The sequence below is a fragment of the Podarcis raffonei genome, chromosome 2 (genome assembly GCF_027172205.1).
Source record: "Podarcis raffonei isolate rPodRaf1 chromosome 2, rPodRaf1.pri, whole genome shotgun sequence".
Taxonomy (NCBI): Eukaryota; Metazoa; Chordata; class Lepidosauria; order Squamata; family Lacertidae; genus Podarcis; species Podarcis raffonei.
Genome location: NC_070603.1, coordinates 106430293 through 106451673, shown reverse-complemented (window position 1 = coordinate 106451673; position 21381 = coordinate 106430293). Strand labels below are relative to the sequence as shown.

The following is a 21381-nucleotide window of genomic DNA, read 5'->3' as shown; positions in this document are numbered from 1 at the left end:
TCTCCACGCCAAAAATGCAAACCCTTGAAAGATATGTTTCTTCTTGGTTTGGGGTCTCTCTTGCCTCCTTGCTAGGAGGGGAGGGAACTCTGTCGCAACAGAAAGATAAAGACCTGCCTTGCTTTCACTGCATCCTGCCTCCATCCATTCATCTCTGACCGATCACGGACTTCGGGGACTCGGGGAGTTGGGCGGCAAAAGCCAACCACCCCTATTTTTTCTATATCAGTTTTGGCGACCACAAAGGGACTTAAATTGGTACACCTACCTCTGGGAGTTGGGGCTCCGGTGAAGCTCAGCGTGCAACTGACCATTTGTCAGTGAGTTTCCCCGTTTCCCCATTTTTTCTTTGGTGGAAGGTAACTAAAGTTCTGGACTGGAGCTGGAGCCGATAAAAGGAACACTAACACCTAGAAGGCTAAGAAAAGGAATAAGGGTTCCCTGGATCATCTTGTTATAAGAATCCTAAGGTCTCAAATATAAATTAAATTAAGGTTACCAGATTTTTTTTTCAATTAATCCAGGGACACTTTTCAAATTCAATTGATTTTGTATGGGGACTGATTTGTAAATCCGGGGGCTGTCTGGTGACCTTAAATTAAATGTTCATAAATGTACAAGGCAAACACATACATAGGTATAACAACCACATGTCTGAAATAGTACAGGAGAGCAATCCTGAAGCCATTTTGACGCTCCCAATTACCTCAAATATTCCTCTGCAGTAAGAGAGGCAAATGGGGAAAGCCTTCCCATGGTCTTTTTGCTTGCAAATCCTGCCTTAAGGCAATATTTGTGTATGAATAGGGTGAGCCTGGGACTTGGATTCAGGAACTAAAGTACAGTGGTACCTCGGGTTACATACGCTTCAGGTTACATACGCTTCAGGTTACAGACTCCACTAACCCAGAAATATTACCTCAGGTTAAGAACTTTGCTTCAGGATGAGAACAGAAATCGTGCTCTGGCGACGAAGCAGCAGCAGGAGGTCCCATTAGCTAAAGTGGTGCTTCAGGTTAAGAACAGTTTCAGGTTAAGTATGGACCTCTGGAACAAATTAAATACTTAACCCGAGGTACCACTGTATGAACCATCACAAAAGAATGGCCAGGCTGCCCAGGTAATGCAAACAGTGACCATTATCAGATCCTGTCAGACAGGATTTCTGCAACAGACCACCGCCTTCTGTGATGTATGTATGACTTTTTAGGGGGTGGTCTTGGGCTACAGGGTGGGCAATTTCAAAAGTCTATATAAGGGCTTGCACACCATCATTCTGGGTTCCTCTCCTCCCTTCCTGTGCGGGCGGAGTGGGGGACCCTGTTGCAACAGGTAATAAAGATCAGGCTTACTAGCCGCTTTGCTTCTCAATATACTCTGGTTGGCCTCTGTCATTTTCTCCTACCGATAGGGAACCCGCTTAAGGACTCCATACAGGCTCTTGGATACCCCATAAGGAAAAAGGAGCAGTGTTTTTTTTCTTTATAACAATCTGTTGGTGTGTGAGGATGAGTATGAGTGAAATGAAACATGGGTTGTAGCTGAAGAGCGAAAGGATTTCAGTGCTTGTATACACACTGGAAGTGGACACCTATTCTGACTGAGAACATGTCAAGACATGTGTGTGTCTCCGAACTGTGAACAGGTCAACGTGTGTTCGTGTCTGTGTGTAAGTCTTGTTCTAGCGTCCTTGCATTTTTTTGGGAAACTTTAATGGGCTCATTAAGGCACCAACATCCAGCCTGATGCTGCTTGAAAGAGAGGAAATTGGGGTATGTTAGATATATCTTTGTTTCCCTAGGAGTAAGTTTTGTACTTAAGGTTTAAAAATGTTAATAAAACGTTTCTCCCCCGTGTTTAAATTGGGCTTAAAGGGAACATTTGGCGGCTGTGTATCCTAAATGTGCAGTTTAAATGCAAGCTTGCTTCAAAATCTTTGTGTGAGGGAGACATGCTGGGCCTGATCAACCAAAAAACTTGGCAGATATTGAGAAAGGCGGGAGAGGTGAGGTGTGCTGATGTTTGTTGTTTTAAAGAGGCTGTAAAAAGGACAGTCTTTCTCCAAATAGTAACAGGAAAATGTGTGTAGATACTTGCTCTTGTACCTTGGAAAAGAGATTCTCTACCGTAAAAGGGGGCAGGGGGAGGGAAAAAGGAGATTTGTAACTTTGCAAATGTTTTGCTTGGAACTTGGAGTTTGTAAACTCCATCAAAAGGGAGACACTACTTAATCTCGGTCTCTTTTACTCTGAAGTTAGCTTCTTGGTATGCTTAATTTTTCCTTCTGCAAATAGCCTAGTTTGAGCCCAAAATCCTCTTACAAGCCAAGATGCAGCGTCGGCTTTCATTTAGCCGAGTGCCTAGCGTGCTCTGGTCCATGGGGCCACGAAGAGTCAGATACGACTAAAAGACTAAGCAACAACAACAACAGGTCTCCTCAGAGAGTAAAAGGTATTTTGAAGGAATCCTAGGAACTGTTATGACTATGGGGAAAATTAGTGTCCCTTCTAGAAAAGGAAAGAAAAATGTTTTAAAAGGTAGAGCTTCCATGTGCAATAATTGTCTATCTGAGTTTGGGCCTTGATGTGGATTTGTTTGGCTAAATAGGTCATTGGAAAGCTGATGTCTCTATAAGATTAACCCAGGCTCCCCTTTAAAAAAATTTTTTTTTTTTGCCTCTGAATTTTTCTTCCCCCCATCTTCTTACTTCTGTAACTCCCAAGTAAGCTTCCTTTAATGAGGAAACTGCAAAGTGGGGGGCCAATTTCCTGTGTGTTGTTATTTTAACTCCCATTCTTTATACTAGGCTTTCTCTTCCTATGTAAATTCAGGAAATTGTTCACTTTTATCTTCCTTTTAAATCGCTTCTCTAGAAAACTTGGCCCAACCTGGGTATTTTATGTGCTATAAGCACCCCTTTAGTCTCAAGAAGTAAATGATAACAGGAATGCTATACTGCAGTTGATTTCACTGGTTCATGCATTTATTTATTTTTCTAACTGGAGTTAGTTTTCTAACCCAAACGGGAGGCTGAAATATGGATTAAAATGTCGGCAGCAGAAATCTTGGATTCCAGAATGGCAGCTATACATGTACTTCTCGGCAGATTGGCAACACCACTTTTGCGGCATGGGTTGACAATCAATTTCTGCTTGTGGCAATGAGTTTTTTCCCACCCTGCTACAAGCAGATCCCATCTTGCATGGTGGTGGGGTCTTGGGTCTTAAAAGGCCAAAGGCTGTTGACTTAAGTTGCAGGCATCCATCTGCCTCAACAGACAATGGAGAGCTTCTACAGGGGTGAGGCGTTCCCAAAGGAAGGGAAGGATTGAACTCTGATTAATAAGAATACACACAGAGGCTTGAACCAGCAAGACTCTGGGAAGGGTGCGTATAATAATCTCTCTCCCCACCCCCTGACCCAGGTCGTTTTATTCACAAAAGAACTTTTTACAGAGTGTTCATAAGAACCAATCAGATTTCTTCTGAGCATTTCAGGAAACCCCACGTGGGGACAAAGTTAAACTACAAACACTAGTTAGGCATGCATACTTTTGGGTAAATGAATGAAAACTACAAAGGAGTGCAACCCCGGAGGTCATAAACAATCAATACACATGATAAGAAGGATGGCCAGGAGAACAGCGATCATTATCACCTTCAGGTGAGATCTGTTTCCTGGCCCTAAGATTAACATCCTAAGATTAACCTATCAGAAAAGCTACATCAAAGAAACTGCCCACTGTCTTTGATGACCCAGGATGCCTGCCTGGCGAAGCAACTGGCAGTGTACGTGACTGGTCAAGAAAGAGAAATGGAACAGGGATGCAGAGGTGTAGATTGATCAAGAATCATATCAAAATAGTTTAAACCCAGTCAACGCAATGCTTTCATTGCTGACACAGATGGCTTACTCTATATTTGTTATAATTCCTCATAGCAATCCCACCTGATCACTACATCGGGGTGAAGCCAAACCACTGGAGAATCGCTGCGCCTGCTGTGGCTGTAGAGACCAGTAACTTGTAACTGCTGCCTCCAGAATATTTTTTGTTACCGTATATTTCGCTCTATAAGACGCATCCGACCATGAGTTTTAGAGGAGGAGAACAAGAAAAAAAATATTCTCTCCCTCTCTGCTCAGCGCCTCTCCAGCAAAGCGGGAGGAGAAATGGAAGGGGGCTTTGTTTCTCCTCCCGCTTTGCTGAAGGGGTGCTGCGCAGAGAAGGAAAGCTGTGCAGCGCCTCTCCAGCTTCAGCAAAAGCTGCGCACTCTGCATTCGCTCCATAAGACGCACACACATTTCCCCTTACTTTTTAGGAGGGGAAAAGTGTGTCTTATAGAGCGAAAAATACGCTACATTAGCAGCACTGAAGTGACCTCTCTAGGGAGCAAGTTTTGGCTGTGTTTTCCTGGGCTGCCCAGACAACAAGACCCCACTCTTGGCCTCGCTGATGTGGTCCAAAGGAAAGCAGAGCGATAATTGGCTCCTTAGCTTTTCCTTCTCCCAAAGATATCCCACAAGGCAGCAGAGGTTTAGGACCAGCATTTTCCTTCTCCTAGGTGGGCTACCTTCCCAAGTTGATGAGCCCTGTCTGCCCCTCACTTCCCTCCACAGCAAGTGCAGAATCTGCCTTCTTGACCATTGGACCCAGGCTTGGCCTTGTCTGCTCAATCTGCTACAACCTGTCTTTGCAGGTTTCGGAGCCAGTGTGGTGTAGTGGTTAAGAGCGGTGGGCTCGTAATCTGGTGAACCAGGTTCGATTCCCTGCTCCTCCACATGCAGCTGCTGGGTGACCTTGGGCTAGTCACACTTCTCTGAAGTCTCTCAGCCCCACTCACCTCACAGAGTGTTTGTTGTGGGGGAGGAAGGGAAAGGTGATTGTTAGCCGCTTTGAGACGCCTTCGGGTAGTGATAAAGCAGGATATCAAATCCAAACTCTTCTTCTTCCTCTTCTTTGCATGCAGAGGAAGCCCCTAACTCACTGAGGGTTCGAGACCCACAGCATACATAGTACGCTGGCAAAATGCAAGCCAGCAAAATGACATGCCCTTCTAATTTTTTTTTTTTTAAATTAGGTATCTGAAGAAGTGTGCATGCACACGAAAGCTTACACCCAGAGCAAACTTAGTTGGTCTCTAAGGTGCTACTGAACAATTTTTTATTTTTTTATATTTATTTCGTCTGTGTCAGGCCAACATGGCGACCTACCTGATTCTAAAAATTAACTTAGACCCAACAAGTTCCTTTGCCAGCTTTGATGGAAAACCTCTGCTAAAAAAAATAAACAAATCAGGTTTGCTGTGCTTCCATTCAGGAAATCTGACAGCTCTGAACTTGGCTATGAATACTTCTTCCTGCATTTAATCCTTGTACCCTTTGGGGCTTCTCTTAAACTAGGTTGCTGGCGCTATGCCCAGGCTATCCTGTCCTTCGCCCTCACTTCCAGTTTCTGCAACGCTCTCTCCACCTTTACTCCCCTTTGACGCAATTTCTCTGGTAGTAGCAAAAAGGGAGTGAGATTGACTAAGCTGGGCCCTGTCAGACGAGTTGCCGTGAAGATTGCGGAGCGTCAGTTCCTTAGAACCTCAAGTCTTCTTTCGGATAGGAAAGCTTTCCCGATCTTTCAGCTTGGATCTTTTGCCCTGGCGTAGGACCTGTTTGCCAGCACCTGCGCCAGCTCCTTAGACATAAAACGCTGGAAAGAAACCAACTCCCAGGAGGTGGAAACGAGGAAATATTTATCAAGCTGCGTGCCAACTGTGCTATTCAGGCACGATCTAATTTGTCCCGTGCAAAGGCAGATTCTGCGATGAAAGGAGCAGCGCCGTCATCATCCCCACAATGACTTGTGGGGTATGACGGATGGCGGAGATGTGGCTTTGGGTCCTGCCACTCGTCCTAGTGTGCCTGCCTTCTGCCTGCCTTCAGCCTGCAAATATTCTGGAGTCTGTCCACTGCTCTCAGGTAGGTACAAACCTTCTGAAAAATTGGGGTCAGGGAGGGAAGGTCAGCGAATGGAGTATCCAGAAGCAGGGCACGGCTGGCTGGCTGGCTGGCATCATTGACAGGGCCACGCCACACACCACACGATGTGCTTGGAAGTTCAACTTATTCTAAATGAGCTATCGTGGGTGTTCAAATGGGGGAAGTGGTTTCGCTTGTGGCATAGGCTGTATTCCCAGAGAAGGCATGCGTGTCCAGACCTCTTCGAAGAAAGGGTCTTGAGGAAGACTACACTCACAGGCGATTTACTTACACCTCTCTCATACCGCTCAAGCATCCTGATCTAAGCGGGACATCCTGGAATTCTAGAAGCCATTCCCTGCTTCTGACTGGATCCTGGAACATCCCATTTTTTTTTTGTCCCAGCGCTCTGGCTTTTGGGTCTCGTGCGCTGCACAAATCAGCTGGTTCCCTCGAAAGCAAAATAACGAGAGTCCCAATTTGGAGCGTTTTTCATAGCTGTCAACTTTCCCCATTTTTAAAGGGAAATTCCCTTATTCTGAATACGATTCCTCGCAAGAAAAGGGAAAAGTTGACAGCTATGACATTTTTCCGCCTCAGGTCCCAAGCCAAACTGCCATGCTTCCCGCCGCTGCCACCCTCTACAGTGGTATCTCGGGTTAAGAACTTAATTTGTTCTGGAAGTCCGTTCTTAACCTGAAACTGTTCTTAACCTGAAGCACCACTTTAGCTAATGGGGCCTCCTGCTGCTGCCGCACCACTGAAGCACAATTTCTGTTCTCATTCTGAAGCAAAGTTTTTAACCTGAAGCACTATTTCTGGGTTAGCTGGGTTAGTCTGTAAGCTGAAGCATATGTAACCTGAAGCGTATGTAACCTGAAGCGTATGTAACCTGAGGTACCACTGTATAGTTCTCTCAGCTGTAACAAAATCCCACAACCTTTTTTAAATGGGGGGGGGGTTTCTTTAAAAAACATGCTTGGTGTCACATTTAAGCTGGGGCTGTGTACACACCATACATTTATAGCACACACCCCAAAAATCCTGGGAACTGTAGTTTGTTATGGATGCCTGGAATTGTGAGCGGTCAGCTACAGCTCCCAGGATTCTGTGTAGGCAGTCCCTGTTCATATTGAGCTCTTTGCACCATGAACATGCTGGATGGGCCTTGGGGAGAGGGACAATTCTCTCCATCTCCCCTGCACTGCTTTTGACCCTTTCAGCCTGAGGCCTCCTCTCCCCTGCCCATCATGGCCTCTCTGCCTAATTTTAGCAACTGCCATGTGGAAGGGAAGGAGCGCTGTGGTTGCTAGGAGAGACTGAGGAGGAACTACCTGCTCTACCTGGTACTGTGACAAGGCTTCTTAGGTTGCTGTTTACTCAGCAATTGCCACAGCCCGGCGGCTGAGGCTTCCTCAAGCTTGTGGCCATGGAGACAGCCACGGCAGGAACAAAAGGTTTCGGCGGCTGTGTACTGAGGCTATGGCACTGCAGTGCTTCCCCCTCCTTTCCTGGCTCCGCTTCTGTGCCCTTTAACAGCAAGCCTGGCATCGCAAGAACTAAGCGGGCCACTCTTTTGCTGCCAATTTCACCTGCCATGAAAAGCGTCACCTGCTCAGGCCGCAAGCCTTTGTGCCAAGCCAAGATGGCGACGTCCCTCGCCAGGACATTGCAAAAGTTGAAAAGTCCACCACACAGATACTGCCACTTAGTAGTAGTACTGTTACTCTCCCTGAGTGAGAGACAGGGGAAAGTGTTTGCAACCACTTTGGGTGGTTTCTGGCTGAGGTGGTTCAATCTGCCTTTTTTTGTCTGTCTTCTGCCACTGTGAGTCGAGCGGGGTTAATTGCACGTTCTTTTGTAATTCAAGAAAATCTTTAGTAACAAAAATTATTTCGAAACAAAGGGATTAACGTGTCAAGGACAGTGGGAGGAGAAGAATGGGGTTGCCATCCCTGTGATGGCATATCCCGGTAATGATACATTGGGCCAGAGACTTGGGCCATAATATACAATTTGAGGACTGGGAAAAATTATGGAAAGAAAACTTAAAATTTACAGCTTGTGTGACGTTAACAGAAAATGTAATGAAAATGTTCTATAGATGGTATATAACACCGGTAAAATTAGCAAAAATGTATAAGACATGCAATAAGTGTTGGAAATGTAAAGCTAAAGAAGGCTCTTTTTACCATATGTAGTGGGAATGTAAGAAAGTGAAAGACTTCTGGGAAAAGATATATAATGAACTGAAGAAGATTTTAAAATATACATTTATAAAGAAACCAGAAGTCTTTCTGTTAGGAATAACAGGAAATGAGATAAAGAAGAAGGACTGTAAATTTTTCCAATATGCAGTGACAGCGGCAAGAGTGTTACTGGCCCAGAAATGGAAACAAGAAGAAATACCGAGGGTAGAAGAATGGAGAATGAAGCTGTTGGACTATGCTGAGCTGGACAAATTGACGGGGAAGATCAGATATTTAAGAGACCAAAAGTTTATTGAGGACTGGGGGAAGTTTGTGGAGTATCTGGAAAGCATTAGTGAGGGACAGATAACGCTAGAGGGGTTTAAAGAAGCACTGTGAAAAAAGTAAGAAGTATTGTTTAAAGAGAATAGAAAACAAAGATATAAATAATGACAATATAAATTTAAGGAATGTGTAACTTAAGTAATTATTATGGAAGATTTACGGAAAAGCTGAAGGAAGTCCAGAAAAGAAATAATTTGTGAAAATTGGATGTGAATTTAATATATGTTTTTGTGGTAAAATTAATAAAAAATTATTATTAAAAATAATAATAAAAAAAATAAAAACGGGACATCCCATTTTGGGGGATCTCACGTGAGAGCACAGAGCCAAAACATGTGAGAGATTGCAGCCCAGAAGATGTGTGACCCAGTTTTTGGCCCGGACAGGTCTGCTCCTGCCTTCTCCTTCCTCTGTTGCCATTGCCACTATCAAAAGTTAGATCGTATGTTTCATGGGGGCAGCAACCTGTTATGTTTTTTCCCATTGGAATCATACATGGATATAGATATTGTTTGGTGCACCCCATTTTCTTATTGATGAAGTTCTTTAGGGAGGCCTACCAGAGTTCCGTTTTTTTGGAATGAAGGTCGATGGAGACTCTGGTGTCTTTACAAAATGTGGTTTTCTTTATACATATATACAACCTGAACATAGCACGGAGAGGCTCGTAGAATTAACATTTCAGTAGACCTTGCCTCCTCATTAGGTTTCCAGGGAGATCTCCGAACCATAGCTTTGGGTCCAGCACAGAGCAAGACAGGTCTCCCTGCCTCCTGCTTCTAGCATCAGCCAAAACTCACACACCAAAACTAGGTGTGTGGTGATGTTGCAGGTAGCCTGGTGACGCTGGTAGGGAACGGCCTGGATCCTTTCCTGGAAGTAACCTCAGTTGTCACTATGGCAACGTATTTATTCTTAGCTAACTCTTTAAGATGCTGGTGAGTCTGGCCAAAGTCATTACCCTAACAAAGGAGCTGGTTGGACCAGTTTTAACAGTTCTCCTTTTGTAGATTCTAAACTCACAGATACAGAATCACAGGTTTGGAAGAGACCCACAGATTTGGGCATTGTGGGGAGTGACATAAATAGAAAGGAATGTAAGCTCTTTTTATATGCAATAACAGCAGCAAGAATATTATTGGCCCCAAAATGGAAGCAAGAAGAGTTACCAACGATTGAAGAATGGAGGATGAAGTCAATGGACTATGCAGAATTAGATAAACTAACAGGAAGGATTCGAAACTGGCAAGACCAGAAATTCATGGAAGACTGGAGTAAATTTACGGACTATTTGAAAAGTATTTGTGAAGAACAGATGATGTTTGTAGGGTTGTAGGGATGTTTGTAGGGTTTGTAGGGTTGCAAAAAGTTTTGTGAGGAGTATTATTAGAAGTATTGTAAAAATGGACAAGGGGGAGCAGTGGCGTAGCGTGGGTTGTCAGCACCCGGGGCAAGGCAAGTAATTTGCACCCCCTAACCCGTGGATTTGCGCCCTCTAACCCCCAGATGTTGCGGCCGGTGCGGCCGGCCCCCCCTGCACCCCCCACGCTACGCCACTGCTCCGTGTAATTGCGCGGCGAGGTAAAACCAGAGTCCCGAGAACAATAAGCGAGGCTGCCACAAACCCCCGAGGGGTATTTAGCTGGAGGGTCGCCGCCGACCGAAAGAGAAGCAGCCGGAGGGCCCCGGAAGAACCCGGCTTGGAAGAATCCTCGCCACAGAAGGGCGACTGGCGATTAGGAACTGTGCTAGAGGGAGCGTGACTATCTCTCCAGAGGGAAAGGCCGCAAAGGGCGCCCCACATGCTGGTCAAGGAAGGCTCCCCTCCTCCAAAGCAGACCCGATCCAGGTGGCTCCATAAAGCTCCTGGAGAGAGGCGGGGTGGGGTGGGGCGCGGAGAGACAATGCCAAAACTCAGGGGGCTCCTTGAGCAGAAACACTTGCGGCAGTTTAAGACAATTGCCAGAGATGAGCCCCGCAGGGGGAGGCAGGGTCCTCTATCGCCCACCCCAGCTGCCATTCTTGTATCTACAGCCAGTTTGGCAGGGGGCGGTGGAAGGGTCAGGAAGGAGCGGGGACCACCACGGAGCACACATACCGGGAGCTGGAGAGGCGAGGCCCAGCGTGATAAGCCGAGAAGGGGCCAGCCCGGAAGGCGCAGCTTCACAGCCGAAGCTGTCCTCGGCTTGGGGAGCCGGAGAAGCTGTCGGGTCAGGGCCCTGGCGCAGGCCTAGCCGCTCCCGCGACGCCTCTTTGCTCCCGGGATCGGGGCCGCCAGCTCAGCGCTGGAGCCGAGGGAGCCCCCAGGCAGGCCTGCGAGCAAAGGCAGAGCCGTCGGGCAGTGGCCGCTTCTGCAAGGCGGCCGGAGAAGCGGGGACCCCCTCCCCGCGTCCCCCCCCACTCGCTCCCCCCTCTGAAACTTTGCTAACACTTCCGCGCTGAGCCTCTGACAATAGGGGCGGGCCGAGGGCACGACGCGGCTGGGCCCTCTGGACTCGCACCCCCCCAGATGTTGCGCCCGGTGCGGCCGGCACCCCTGGCACCCCCCACGCTACGCCACTGAGGGGGAGGATGATTTGTTAGGAGATGTAAAGGCAATATAAAGTTAAGAAATGCATAAGAAGTGGTTAAAACGGTGGATCATCAGAGGTGCTGATGGAAGTCTAAAAAGATTGTATAAGTGATGTTTTGTGGTACATTTTATAATTTATATGTTAAAATTAATAAAAAAAAATCATAAAAAAGGAAGAGACCCACAGATATCACCCAGACTGATTTCCCTGCAAACCTATAATAATATAGTCCTAAACCAGATGTGCAGATGGAAAGGAGGTTCCTGGTTGACTTCTCCGAGCAAAAGATACAGCATAATACCCAGAGTAGCTTACAGTAAGGGAAAAGCAGAACAATGCTGTTTAAAACAGACAGTACAAACAGGTGAGTTGTAGTCCAGCAATTCCTGGAGGGCTACGGGTTCCTCCACCTTATTAAGCCAATATGTCCTGCATTGGGAACAGCTTTTGCAGACCCAAGAAATTGGTCCTCACAATGAAATAACAGTTGGAAGGCATGTTGTTTTAGACTCAGCCTGGCAGGGTGTGTTGTAGGGTGGGAGAAAAGGAGCTCAACTTGCGATAGTCTCTTTACTAGCTCTTGAAACTGTCCCTTTTGTGTCCTTCTATAGGGTCTTGGCTGCCAGCTATTGGGTAAGTGTTTGTACCAAAAAAATTAATAATTCTCATCCCTGTTGTTTATTTTGATAAATCTATGGGCTTATCAACACCTACCTTTTGCCCAGACACAGATCCACATGTGAAGGCTCTGTGTCGGAGCATTTTTTTAATCTTTAGTGCCTTAGGTTTTCTGAGGATTGCCATATGCTCCGATTGTGCTTTAAAGAGCGGGTTTTCGTGGGGAAATCTCCAGAGCAAAAAAAAAAAAAGGGTGCTCAGACATGTAGCTTTAAAGCACGGATGATCTTGCCTGGAAAGAGTGGAGGAAAGGTAAGCATGACTAAGTCCAAGTGTGAAGACTGCCATTGACTTGACTTGTCCTAAAGCCCCATGCGTGGGATTATTTTGCTACAGGCTTTGTTTGTTTAAAAACATTCTTGTCATCATTTGGCCGCAATTCACATCTTATGGCCACATGCACGACCCAAAACGTGCCAAATATTTCTACTGTGGTGTTCCTGGGAAAGAGGGGAGAGTTTCAGGTGAGGATGGACATCACCCAAGAAAGCCAACTTTAAACTGCCTTAGTCTTGTGGCCCCTGGATTCAACACAAGCTTCTTCTCATCCACAAAACCTTCAGGCTATGTTCTAGGGATGGAAGGATCTGTGAATTTTGGTTCAGGGCTCTTTTGACGGTAGTGAGTGTTCCTTCGAAATGCTGTGCTTGGGGGTGCTGGTACACATTCTGCTGAACGGGGCCTTTCTTTCACAGGGTAATTTTCTTTCTTTCTTTCTTTCTTTCTTTCTTTCTTTCTTTCTTTCGTCTACTTTCAGAAAAAGGTGTGCTGTGCATCCCTGGAGATGCCCTGCCAGTCCCAGGGCAAGACCCAGCCCTGGTGCTGACCCAGATGGAGACGAGGAACGGACTTCGGTGTCGGCAGCAGCGAGACTGCATCCCCTGTGTGCAGGTGATCCTACGCCTTGGCCTGCTGGGTGAGAAAGATGGCTCAGGGCTCTGTACCTGAATGTTGACCCTGGCCTGCTGCTGTTGCTGCAGTTGGCCTTGTACCTTGGCTTTCAGTCCTAGCTGGACCATGCCCCCTCTGCCACTTCAGGGCAGGCTTGTTTGTCTAGTGATAGCAGGACGTGATTCTCACATTAGGTTTGAGAGGTCGTAGAGTTCAGTTCCTAGACATGCCCCACGAGGGACCAAACCATAAAGAAGGGAGAAAGGCCAGAATTCAACAGGAGGACATGTACAGTGGTACCTCTGGTTAAGAACTTAATTCGTTCTGGAGGTCCGTTCTTAACCTGAAACTGTTCTTAATCTGAGGTACTACTTTAGCTAATGGGACCTCCCGCTGCTGCTGCCGCGCGATTTCTGTTCTCATCCTGAAGCAAAGTTCTTAACCCGAGGTACTATTTCTGGGTTAGCGGAGTCTGTAACCTGAAGCGTCTGTAACCTGAAGCGTCTGTAAGCCGAGGTACCACTGTACTTTGAACGTCCCAGGCTCTGTCCTAAGAACATAAAGAAGAGCCCCCTGGATCGGGCCCAAGGCCCATCTAGTCCATCGTCCTGTTCTCACAGTGGCCAGCCAGATGCCTGCTGAGAAAGCAGCAAGCAGGATTTGAACACAAGACCTCTCTCCTCTCCTGAGGCTTCCAGAAACTGATATTCAGAAGCATTGCTGCCTCCATCTGTGGATGTAGATAGAGCCCAGCCATCAAATTTCCTCTGTCAATTTGTCCAATCCTCTCATTTAAAAAAAAGAAGAAGTTTTCAATTAAATATTTTCTTGTGTTACAAAACAGACAGATAAGTGGAGAAAAGTACAATTGCTGCACTGCACTGTGCTGAGCTGCATTATTATTACTATTATTATTAAAAATATATATTAATTTAAAATAAATACATTTATGAAAAACAGATGTACATACAAGTAAACAAACATACAATCAAACAAACAAACAACAGAAAAATCAAACAAAGCACCACACTATAAGATTTAAGAAGATTAATATAATTATCATCATATATACTCCTGGTATTGAACACAATTATAAAATTTATAGAAAGAAATTAAAAACTGACTTCCAATTAATCTCACTGTACTTTGTCTATCCATTACTTTATACCGCACAGTTACAAGAGCTGCATTATTATTATTATTATTATTATTATTATTAGGGGTACACAGTCATTTTATTTTCTTGTAGAGTCACCTGCCTTGGGTTCAAAACAAGAGGAGGGAGCTGACAGGACCAGACCAGAGCCCAGAAGACATCATGGCAACACTGAAGGTGAGCCAGAAAGAGACTTGGTCTACAGCAGTCCCTATTATTATTATTATTATTATTATTATTATTATTATTATTATTATCATCATCATCATCATCATCATCATCATTATTATATTTTGAAATATTGTGAAGTTATACAGAAATCAAAGAGGAGAAACAAGAAAGTTGGTATTGATGTTAACAATAGCAATTGCTGCACAGACAATAACCACCTTGGATAGTTCAGTTGGCTAGAGCATAGTGCTGATAATGTGAAGGTCACAGGTTTGAGCCCCATAAACAGTGCTCCCCCCCCTAAAAATTTTTTTAGGGGTATTGGCCTTTTCCTACTCATATTGAAATACTGCCCCTCAGTGAGGCCAAGCTTAGATTCACAAAATGTTTAGGGTCTGCGCCCCCCTGCGTCCCCCCAGGAAAAAAAGATGGCTGCATATTCCTGCATTTCAGGGGGTTGGACTGGATGATCCTCAGCGTCCCTTCCAGCTCTTGTGAGTCTATGAGCCTAATTAATTCTCGATGGAATGTTATATGAATGTGAGGAATGACTCAAACAGCCTCATGAAGTACAGTGGTGCCTCGCAAGACGAAATTAATTCGTTCCGCAAGTTTTTTCTTCTTGCGAGTTTTTCATCTTGCGAAGCATGGTTTCCCATAGGAATGCATTGAAAATCAATCAATGCGTTCCTATGGAAACCGCCTTCAGACCAGGTCCGGGGACAGTCTGTCCCCCGACCTCTTCTGAAGGCTGGGGGGGGGGACAAGGGCTTTTCTTCCCACCGCCAGCCTTCAGAAGACTGTTCTGAAGGCTGGCGGTGGGAAGAAAAGCCCTTCTCCCCACCTCCCGCCCCACAAGCTCCGGGGACAGGAGGGCTTTGCTGCCGACCGCCAGCATTTTAAAAGCCCCCGGGACAGCGGAGACTTCTCCGCTGTCCCGGGGCGATCTTAAAATGCTGGCGGGACAGCGGAGGTCTTCTGAAGGCAGGCGGTGGGTGAAAGTCTTTGCTATCCCGGGAAGGCAGGCGGGGGGGGGAGCAAAGACTTTTGCCCCCCACCGGCCTTCAGAAGAGGTCCAGGACCGAAGGCTTTGCTCCCCACTGCCAGCATTTAAAAGAGGTCCTCGGAGATTTCCCTATGGGCTTTCTTCTTGCGAAGCAAGCCCATAGGGAAATTCGTCTTGCGGAATGACTCAAAAACGGAAAACTCTTTCGTCTTGCGAGTTTTTCGTTTTGCGAGGCGTTCGTCTTGCGAGGCACCACTGTATATTGATGGCCGCACCAGTCCTCCAGTTCGAGAGTCCATATCTGCATTTATTTCCATTCCTCTTCTGACAGCCTGCACTCTGTTCCCAGGATTCCTGCAGGCGCACGTGCTGCTCTCAGCTGAGACATACGCTTCCTCCCACTGCGCCAGTATGAAGGTTTTGCTCCCCCTTGGTGGTGACTGGCACAACAGAAGTGATTTGGTAAGTGATTTGGGCCCATTGAATGTCCATTGGTGAAATCCAAAATTTGTAAGCATGGAGAACGAGTGGGCGGATCCACACCGTATGTTTCAAAGCACTAAAAATCCTGGGAACTGTAGTTTGCTAAGGGTGTTGGGAGTTGTAGAATTGAATTTAGAATTTATTATTTATACCTCGCCCATCTGTCTGGGTTTCCCCAGCCACTCTGGGCGGCTTCCAACAAAGTATTAAAATACAGTGGTCTGTTAAACATTAAAAGCTTCCTAGAATAGAATAGCTCTGTGAGGGAGAAACTACCATTACCAGTATTTATTTATTTTTCGGGGGGGTGGAATCATGCCCCTTAAAATGTGTTGGATGTGCTTTAAAAGTATGGTTTACACTGGAGTTTACTGTGTATGTGAATGGGCCTCCTTTTTTGAGGCGCTGTCCGTCTGATGCAGCCTTCAAACAGTGCCCATCTCATTTCTTTTTAGCAGTGAATTCAGATTTCCTGTATCCTGGGATAATTTGAAAATTAGAATTAACCCTACTCCAAACTGCTGTTAATCAGTTACTGGATCCATTGCTGCCGTTCTTTTCCTTGGGGGCATGTCTGAATGTTCTCTTCTCCCACTCAGCTTTGCAAGCTCCCAGCATCCATTGTCGCTTCTCATTTGTTTTCTGGAACCCATACTTCTATGGCACGTGGGTGGCGCTGTGGATTAAACCACAGTGCCTAGGACTTGCCGATCAGAAGGTCGGCGGTTTGAATCCCCGCGACGGGATGAGCTCCCGTTGTTCAGTCCCTGCTCCTGCCAACCTAGCAGTTCAAAAGCATGTCAAAGTGCAAGTAGATAAATAGGTACCGCTCCAGTGGGAAGGTAAACGGCGTTTCCGTGCGCTGCTCTGGTTCGCCAGAAGCGGCTTAGTCATGCTGGCCACATGACCCGGAAGCTGTACGCCGGCTCCCTCGGCCAATAAAGCGAGATGAGTGCTGCAACCCCAAAGTTGGCCACAATTGGACCTAATGGTCAGGGGTCCCTTTACCTTTACCTACCCATACTTCTGGCATGTGGTGAAAACATAAACACCATTTGAAACTTTATTCTTGTACCCTCTGGTTTGCGCACATGCAGAATTTCATACGACTGAGTTTCAAGCAAGTGTCTGGGAAGCTGACTTAAAAATAAATAAATCATAGGACTGTGGAGTGGGAAGGGACCCTGAAAGTCGTCTAATCTGATCCCCTGCAATGCAGGGATCCTTGCTAAGCAATCTTACTCACCCTCCTTCACTTTTTAAGCCTCAGATGTGTGCAACAAAGATCAACAAAGCAAGCAAACGACATGAGATGTAGACTCAAGCCGACCTATAATCAGATCTCTGCTTCAGTGCTTATCTGAAGGAGGAAATTTTTAAAAAGACCCATGCACATAAATAAATAGGTACCTGCACATACTCACGGGGGGGGGGGTCAGTGAAACAGAAGAGTCTTTTATTTTTTAAAAAAGGGGGGAAATGTGCAGGTAAACAGAAAGCTGTGTGTGTGCCCCTTTTGTACTGCCATGGGTCGGCGAATGGAATGAACTAGTCAGTGAGTGTGCAGGGTTAAAAACACCTACTTGTGTGCCAGGACAAGAAACAATGGATTGGGTCAAATCCAAATATGCACATGTGGAAACTACTGAGATTGCTTTCGAACCGCAGGAATCTGGATTAGCGGTGAGGTAGGGCTCCATGATGAACCAGCCCATAAAGAAACTGGTGTTTGTCTAGTGAAATAGATGAGAGGGAGGGAGGGATCGAGGGAGGAATGCAGCCTCTGTTTTGCTCCCTTCCACTTGACTTGCAGAGCAGGTTTCGGCTGCAGACAGGCAGAGAACCCTAATCTACCACTGAATCAGTCTGACCACAAGTTCAGTCCCTCCCCTTTGCCCTACCCATATGCAGAGATGGGTACTCCATAAAGTGTATAAATGGAAATCCTTGCCCCCCCCTTTCATAATACCATATTTTTCGCTCTATAGGACACACTTTTCCCCCTCCAAAAATTGAGGGGAAATGTGAGTGCGTCCTATGGAGTGAATCAATAGGAGTATAGCATCTAGATCAAGGGAAGTAATAGTGCCATTGTATTCTGCTCTGGTCAGACCTCACCTGGAGTACTGTGTCCAGTTCTGGGCACCACAGTTCAAGAAGGACACTGACAAACTGGAACGTGTCCAGAGGAGGGCAACCAAAATGGTCAAAGGCCTGGAAACGATGCCTTATGAGGAACGGCTAAGGGAGCTGGGCATGTTTAGCCTGGAGAAGAGGAGGTTAAGGGGTGATATGATAGCCATGTTCAAATATATAAAAGGATGTCACATAGAGGAGGGAGAAAGGTTGTTTTCTGCTGCTCCAGAGAAGCAGACACGGAGCAATGGATCCAAACTACAAGAAAGAAGATTCCACCTAAACATTAGGAAGAACTTCCTGACAGTAAGAGCTGTTTGACAGTGGAATTTGCTGCCAAGGAGTGTGGTGGAGTCTCCTTCTTTGGAGGTCTTTAAGCAGAGGCTTGACAACCATATGTCAGGAGTGCTCTGATGGTGTTTCCTGCTTGGCAGGGGGTTGGACTCGATGGCCCTTGTGGTCTCTTCCAACTCTATGATTCTATGATTCTATGAATGCAGGCGCCTTGGCTTCAGCGATAGCAATGCGAAGCCTCTGAAGCACAGAGGGAGCGCACCGACCCCTCTTGCTCTCCAGGCTTCGGGGATAGCCCCCTGAAGCCTTCAGAGTGCAGCACGAGTTCCCGCTGTGTTCTGGAGGCTTCAGATTCCTTTTGCTGAAGCCAGGAGAGTCTTGCTCTCCTGGCTTCAGCAAAAGGAACCCGAAGCTTGAGGAGCACAGTGGGAACTTGCGCTGCGCTCGGAAGGCTTCAAGGATAGCCGTGCGCAGTCCCTCCGGCAGAGAGAGGCTGCACGCGGCTATGGCTTCTTTAGCCCCACGCAGCCTCTCCCGGCTGGAGAGGCTGCGCACAGCTAAAGAGGAAGCCAAGACAGTGAGCGGGATCCATCCCGCTCACTGTTTTGGCTTGTGCCAAAGCCGCTCGCAAGCCCTCCGGCAGGGAGAGGTTGCGTGCAGCCTGTACGCTGCTCTTTGGGGCTGGGGGGGAAATAAGATTTTTTTTCTTGATTTCCCCCTCTAAAAACTAGGTGCGCCCTATGGTTCAGTGCGCCCTATGGAGCAAAAAATACGGTAGATTCTGCATTATTACTGCATTTTCATCCCTCCTTTCCTTCAAGGAGGCATATGTAGTTCTCTTCTTTTTATCCTAATAGGAACCACAGGAGAAAAAGTGGAGAGAGACTAACAGATCCAAGCATAGCTGTCAACTTTTCCCTTTTCTTGAGAGGAATGCTATTCGGAATAAGGGAATTTCCCTTAAAGAAAGGAAAACGTTGACAGCTATGGATCCAAGGTCAGCCCGTGAGCTTCATGGTGCTGTGGGAATTTGAACTTGGATCTCCTTGGCCTTAGTTTGAAACCCTAACCATTATTCTACGCTAACTCCGTCTGCTAGTTTTTAGTAGCTATGCAGAGCACTGGGGCCAACTCACACATGGCAAACCTGCCACGAATCATCCACACACACCATACATTTAAAGAACATGACTGCCCCTGGAGAATCCTGGGAAATATAGTTTGCTAAGGGTGTTGGGAATTGTAGTTCTGTGAAGGGCAAACTGCAGTTCCTATGTTTCTCTTTTTTTTCCAGGAGGGGGGATACTCTTTCAGTGTGGAGCTGCCCCACACTCCAGGAAGCATCTTATCTTCGAGGTCTAGACACTTGCCATTTGATAAAGGAAAACTGGGTTCCTTGACAATGCTAAATTCTGCAGAGTGTGGTTGCAAAAATTGCAAGATATATTAAGCCCCAGTGATATACAAACACATTTTGGATGCCGTTTTAGCTGACCTTAATTGGTGGGCCATAGAGCTGCAATTTCTGCTAATAATAATAATAATAATAATAATAATAATAATAATAAAAAAAAAAAAACACTCTGGGCGGTTCCCAACAGATTAAAAACAGAATAAAACATCAAACATTAAAAACTTCCCTAAACAGGGCTGCCTTCAGATGTCTTCTAAAAGTCAGATAGTTGTTTATTTCCTTGACATCTGACGGGAGGGCATTCCACAGGACGGGCGCCACCACCGAGAAGGCCCTCTGCCTGGTTCCCTGTAACCTCACATCTCGCAGTGAGGGAACCTCCAGAAGCCCCTTGGAGCCTTCTGTGGCTAATTGGCAGCCTGCATGCCCTCCAAACAATTTCAAGAGCCCCTCCACGTCAAAAGATCATCGCCAATATGGTGTCTGGAGCAGCAGCATACACAAAACGTTTAATGATCCACAGCCACAGAGCTTCTCTCCCTCTGAGCTCTGTGCTAAGCTGCTCTATCCAGCCTCTCTTGCACTGTCAGGGAGCTAAGCAATGGTGACCAGTGTTTTGGGAGACCATTGAAGCAGTAGCCCCAGATAAGCAGCAGGACTGCAGGCAGGTCCAACCTCCCACCCTAGTGGTGATGGTGGGAGGTGACACTTTGAGGAGGAAGTGGTGGTTCCCAAAGACATCCCTCGCCTTTCCCAATGGGAAAGGTGAAGTGCAACGGATGGCAACCCCATTGGGTCCCTCTGTGTGTGTGTTCCTGTCTGTGGGCGTGATAGTGTGTGAGAGAGAGAAAGAGAGGGGTGTGTGTGCTCCTTTCACCTTTGACACTCCTGCCCCCTTCCTTCCCAGGGCTCTCTTCAGTTTGACTGCTTCCCGGTGGCTCTCAGCGGGGAGTTGCATATCACGGCATTCACCCATCCCCACTATCAGTTTGCACAACCCTTGCGGAAGACGCACTCTGGGCCAGGTGAGTGCCTTTCTGGCCTGCTCCGGAAGCGAGCAGCTGAGGAAATGGAGCAGAGCAACCAACCAACCTCCAGGCCTTCCTTCTGTGTTTTCTTTCCACAGACTGCACCTGGCACAGAGCAAAAGATGCCATCCGCCTCTGCCAAGGTATGTAGCAATGCCACCGACTTCTTATCAGTGCCGCTGCCCTGACGCAGGTACCAGCCAGAGCCAGCCAAACTCCCTGCGGCTCGTTTGATAGGGATCTGAGCTTCGTTCAAAACATTCCCACGGCGGCAACCTTTCCTAAGGCTAAAACCGCCTCTTTTCTGGGTCGAAACCAAAGGTCCAACAAGAACAGGGGTGCGGAACATTCCAGCCCACGGGACAAATTTGGCCCAAACTGAGTCACAGTTAGGCCCGGAGACCACTTCCTGCAAACGGTGCCAGTCTGCTCCAAATCTGACATCCTTTGTCACATCGGGTGCAGGTCGGCTACACAACCAGGTTACCTGTGCAGTCGATCTCTGCATATAGCAGGTGTATACCTGAAGGAGCGTCTCCACCCCCATTGTTCAGCCTGGATACTGAGATCCAGTGCCGAGGGCCTTCTGGCGGTTCCCTCATTGCAAGAAGGGAGGTTACATGGAACCAGGCAGAGGGCCTTCTCTGTAGTGGCACCCGCCCTGTGGAACGCCCTCCCACCAGATGTCAAGGAAATAAGCAGCTATCTTATCTTTAAAAGGCATCTGAAGGCAGCCCTGTTTAGGGAAGTTTTTAATATTTAATGCTGTATTGTTTTAACATTCGGTTGGGAGCCACCCAGAGTGGCTGGGGAAACTCAGCCAGATGGGCGGGGTATAAATAATAAATTATTATTATTATTATTATTATTATTATTATTATTATTATTATTATTATTAAGCCAGGTGAGTTCAAGCCTGTTTTATCAACTGCGCAAATGAGTTTCCCATGGGGAACTTGACCACACTTCCAATCCCTGTAAGAACCAGGTTTACCAGTCCAATGCTGGCAAAGCCCCTGGTTGGTTCCTAGGCAACCAACAACCAGCTTG

At 46.7% G+C, this 21381-nt stretch overlaps 1 protein-coding gene across 2 annotated transcripts in view; it reads left to right on the top strand.

Moving 5' to 3' along the window:
* Positions 1–1398: 1398 nt before the first annotated feature.
* The window catches only part of IL17RC (interleukin 17 receptor C), a 45657-nt gene continuing 25674 nt past the window's right edge, over positions 1399–21381 (top strand). Inside the window, exons 1-8 of one of the 2 annotated variants that reach the window (XM_053378468.1) lie at positions 1399–1669; positions 5401–5967; positions 11686–11707; positions 12510–12643; positions 13893–13976; positions 15326–15438; positions 20211–20328; positions 20430–20474. In XM_053378468.1, the coding sequence (XP_053234443.1) occupies positions 5859–5967; positions 11686–11707; positions 12510–12643; positions 13893–13976; positions 15326–15438; positions 20211–20328; positions 20430–20474 (625 nt within the window). In that variant the 5' untranslated portion in view covers positions 1399–1669; positions 5401–5858. Of the gene's footprint in view, positions 1670–5400; positions 5968–11685; positions 11708–12509; positions 12669–13892; positions 13977–15325; positions 15439–20210; positions 20329–20429; positions 20475–21381 lie in introns of both variants that reach the window. The other variant, XM_053378467.1, reaches the window with a different exon arrangement.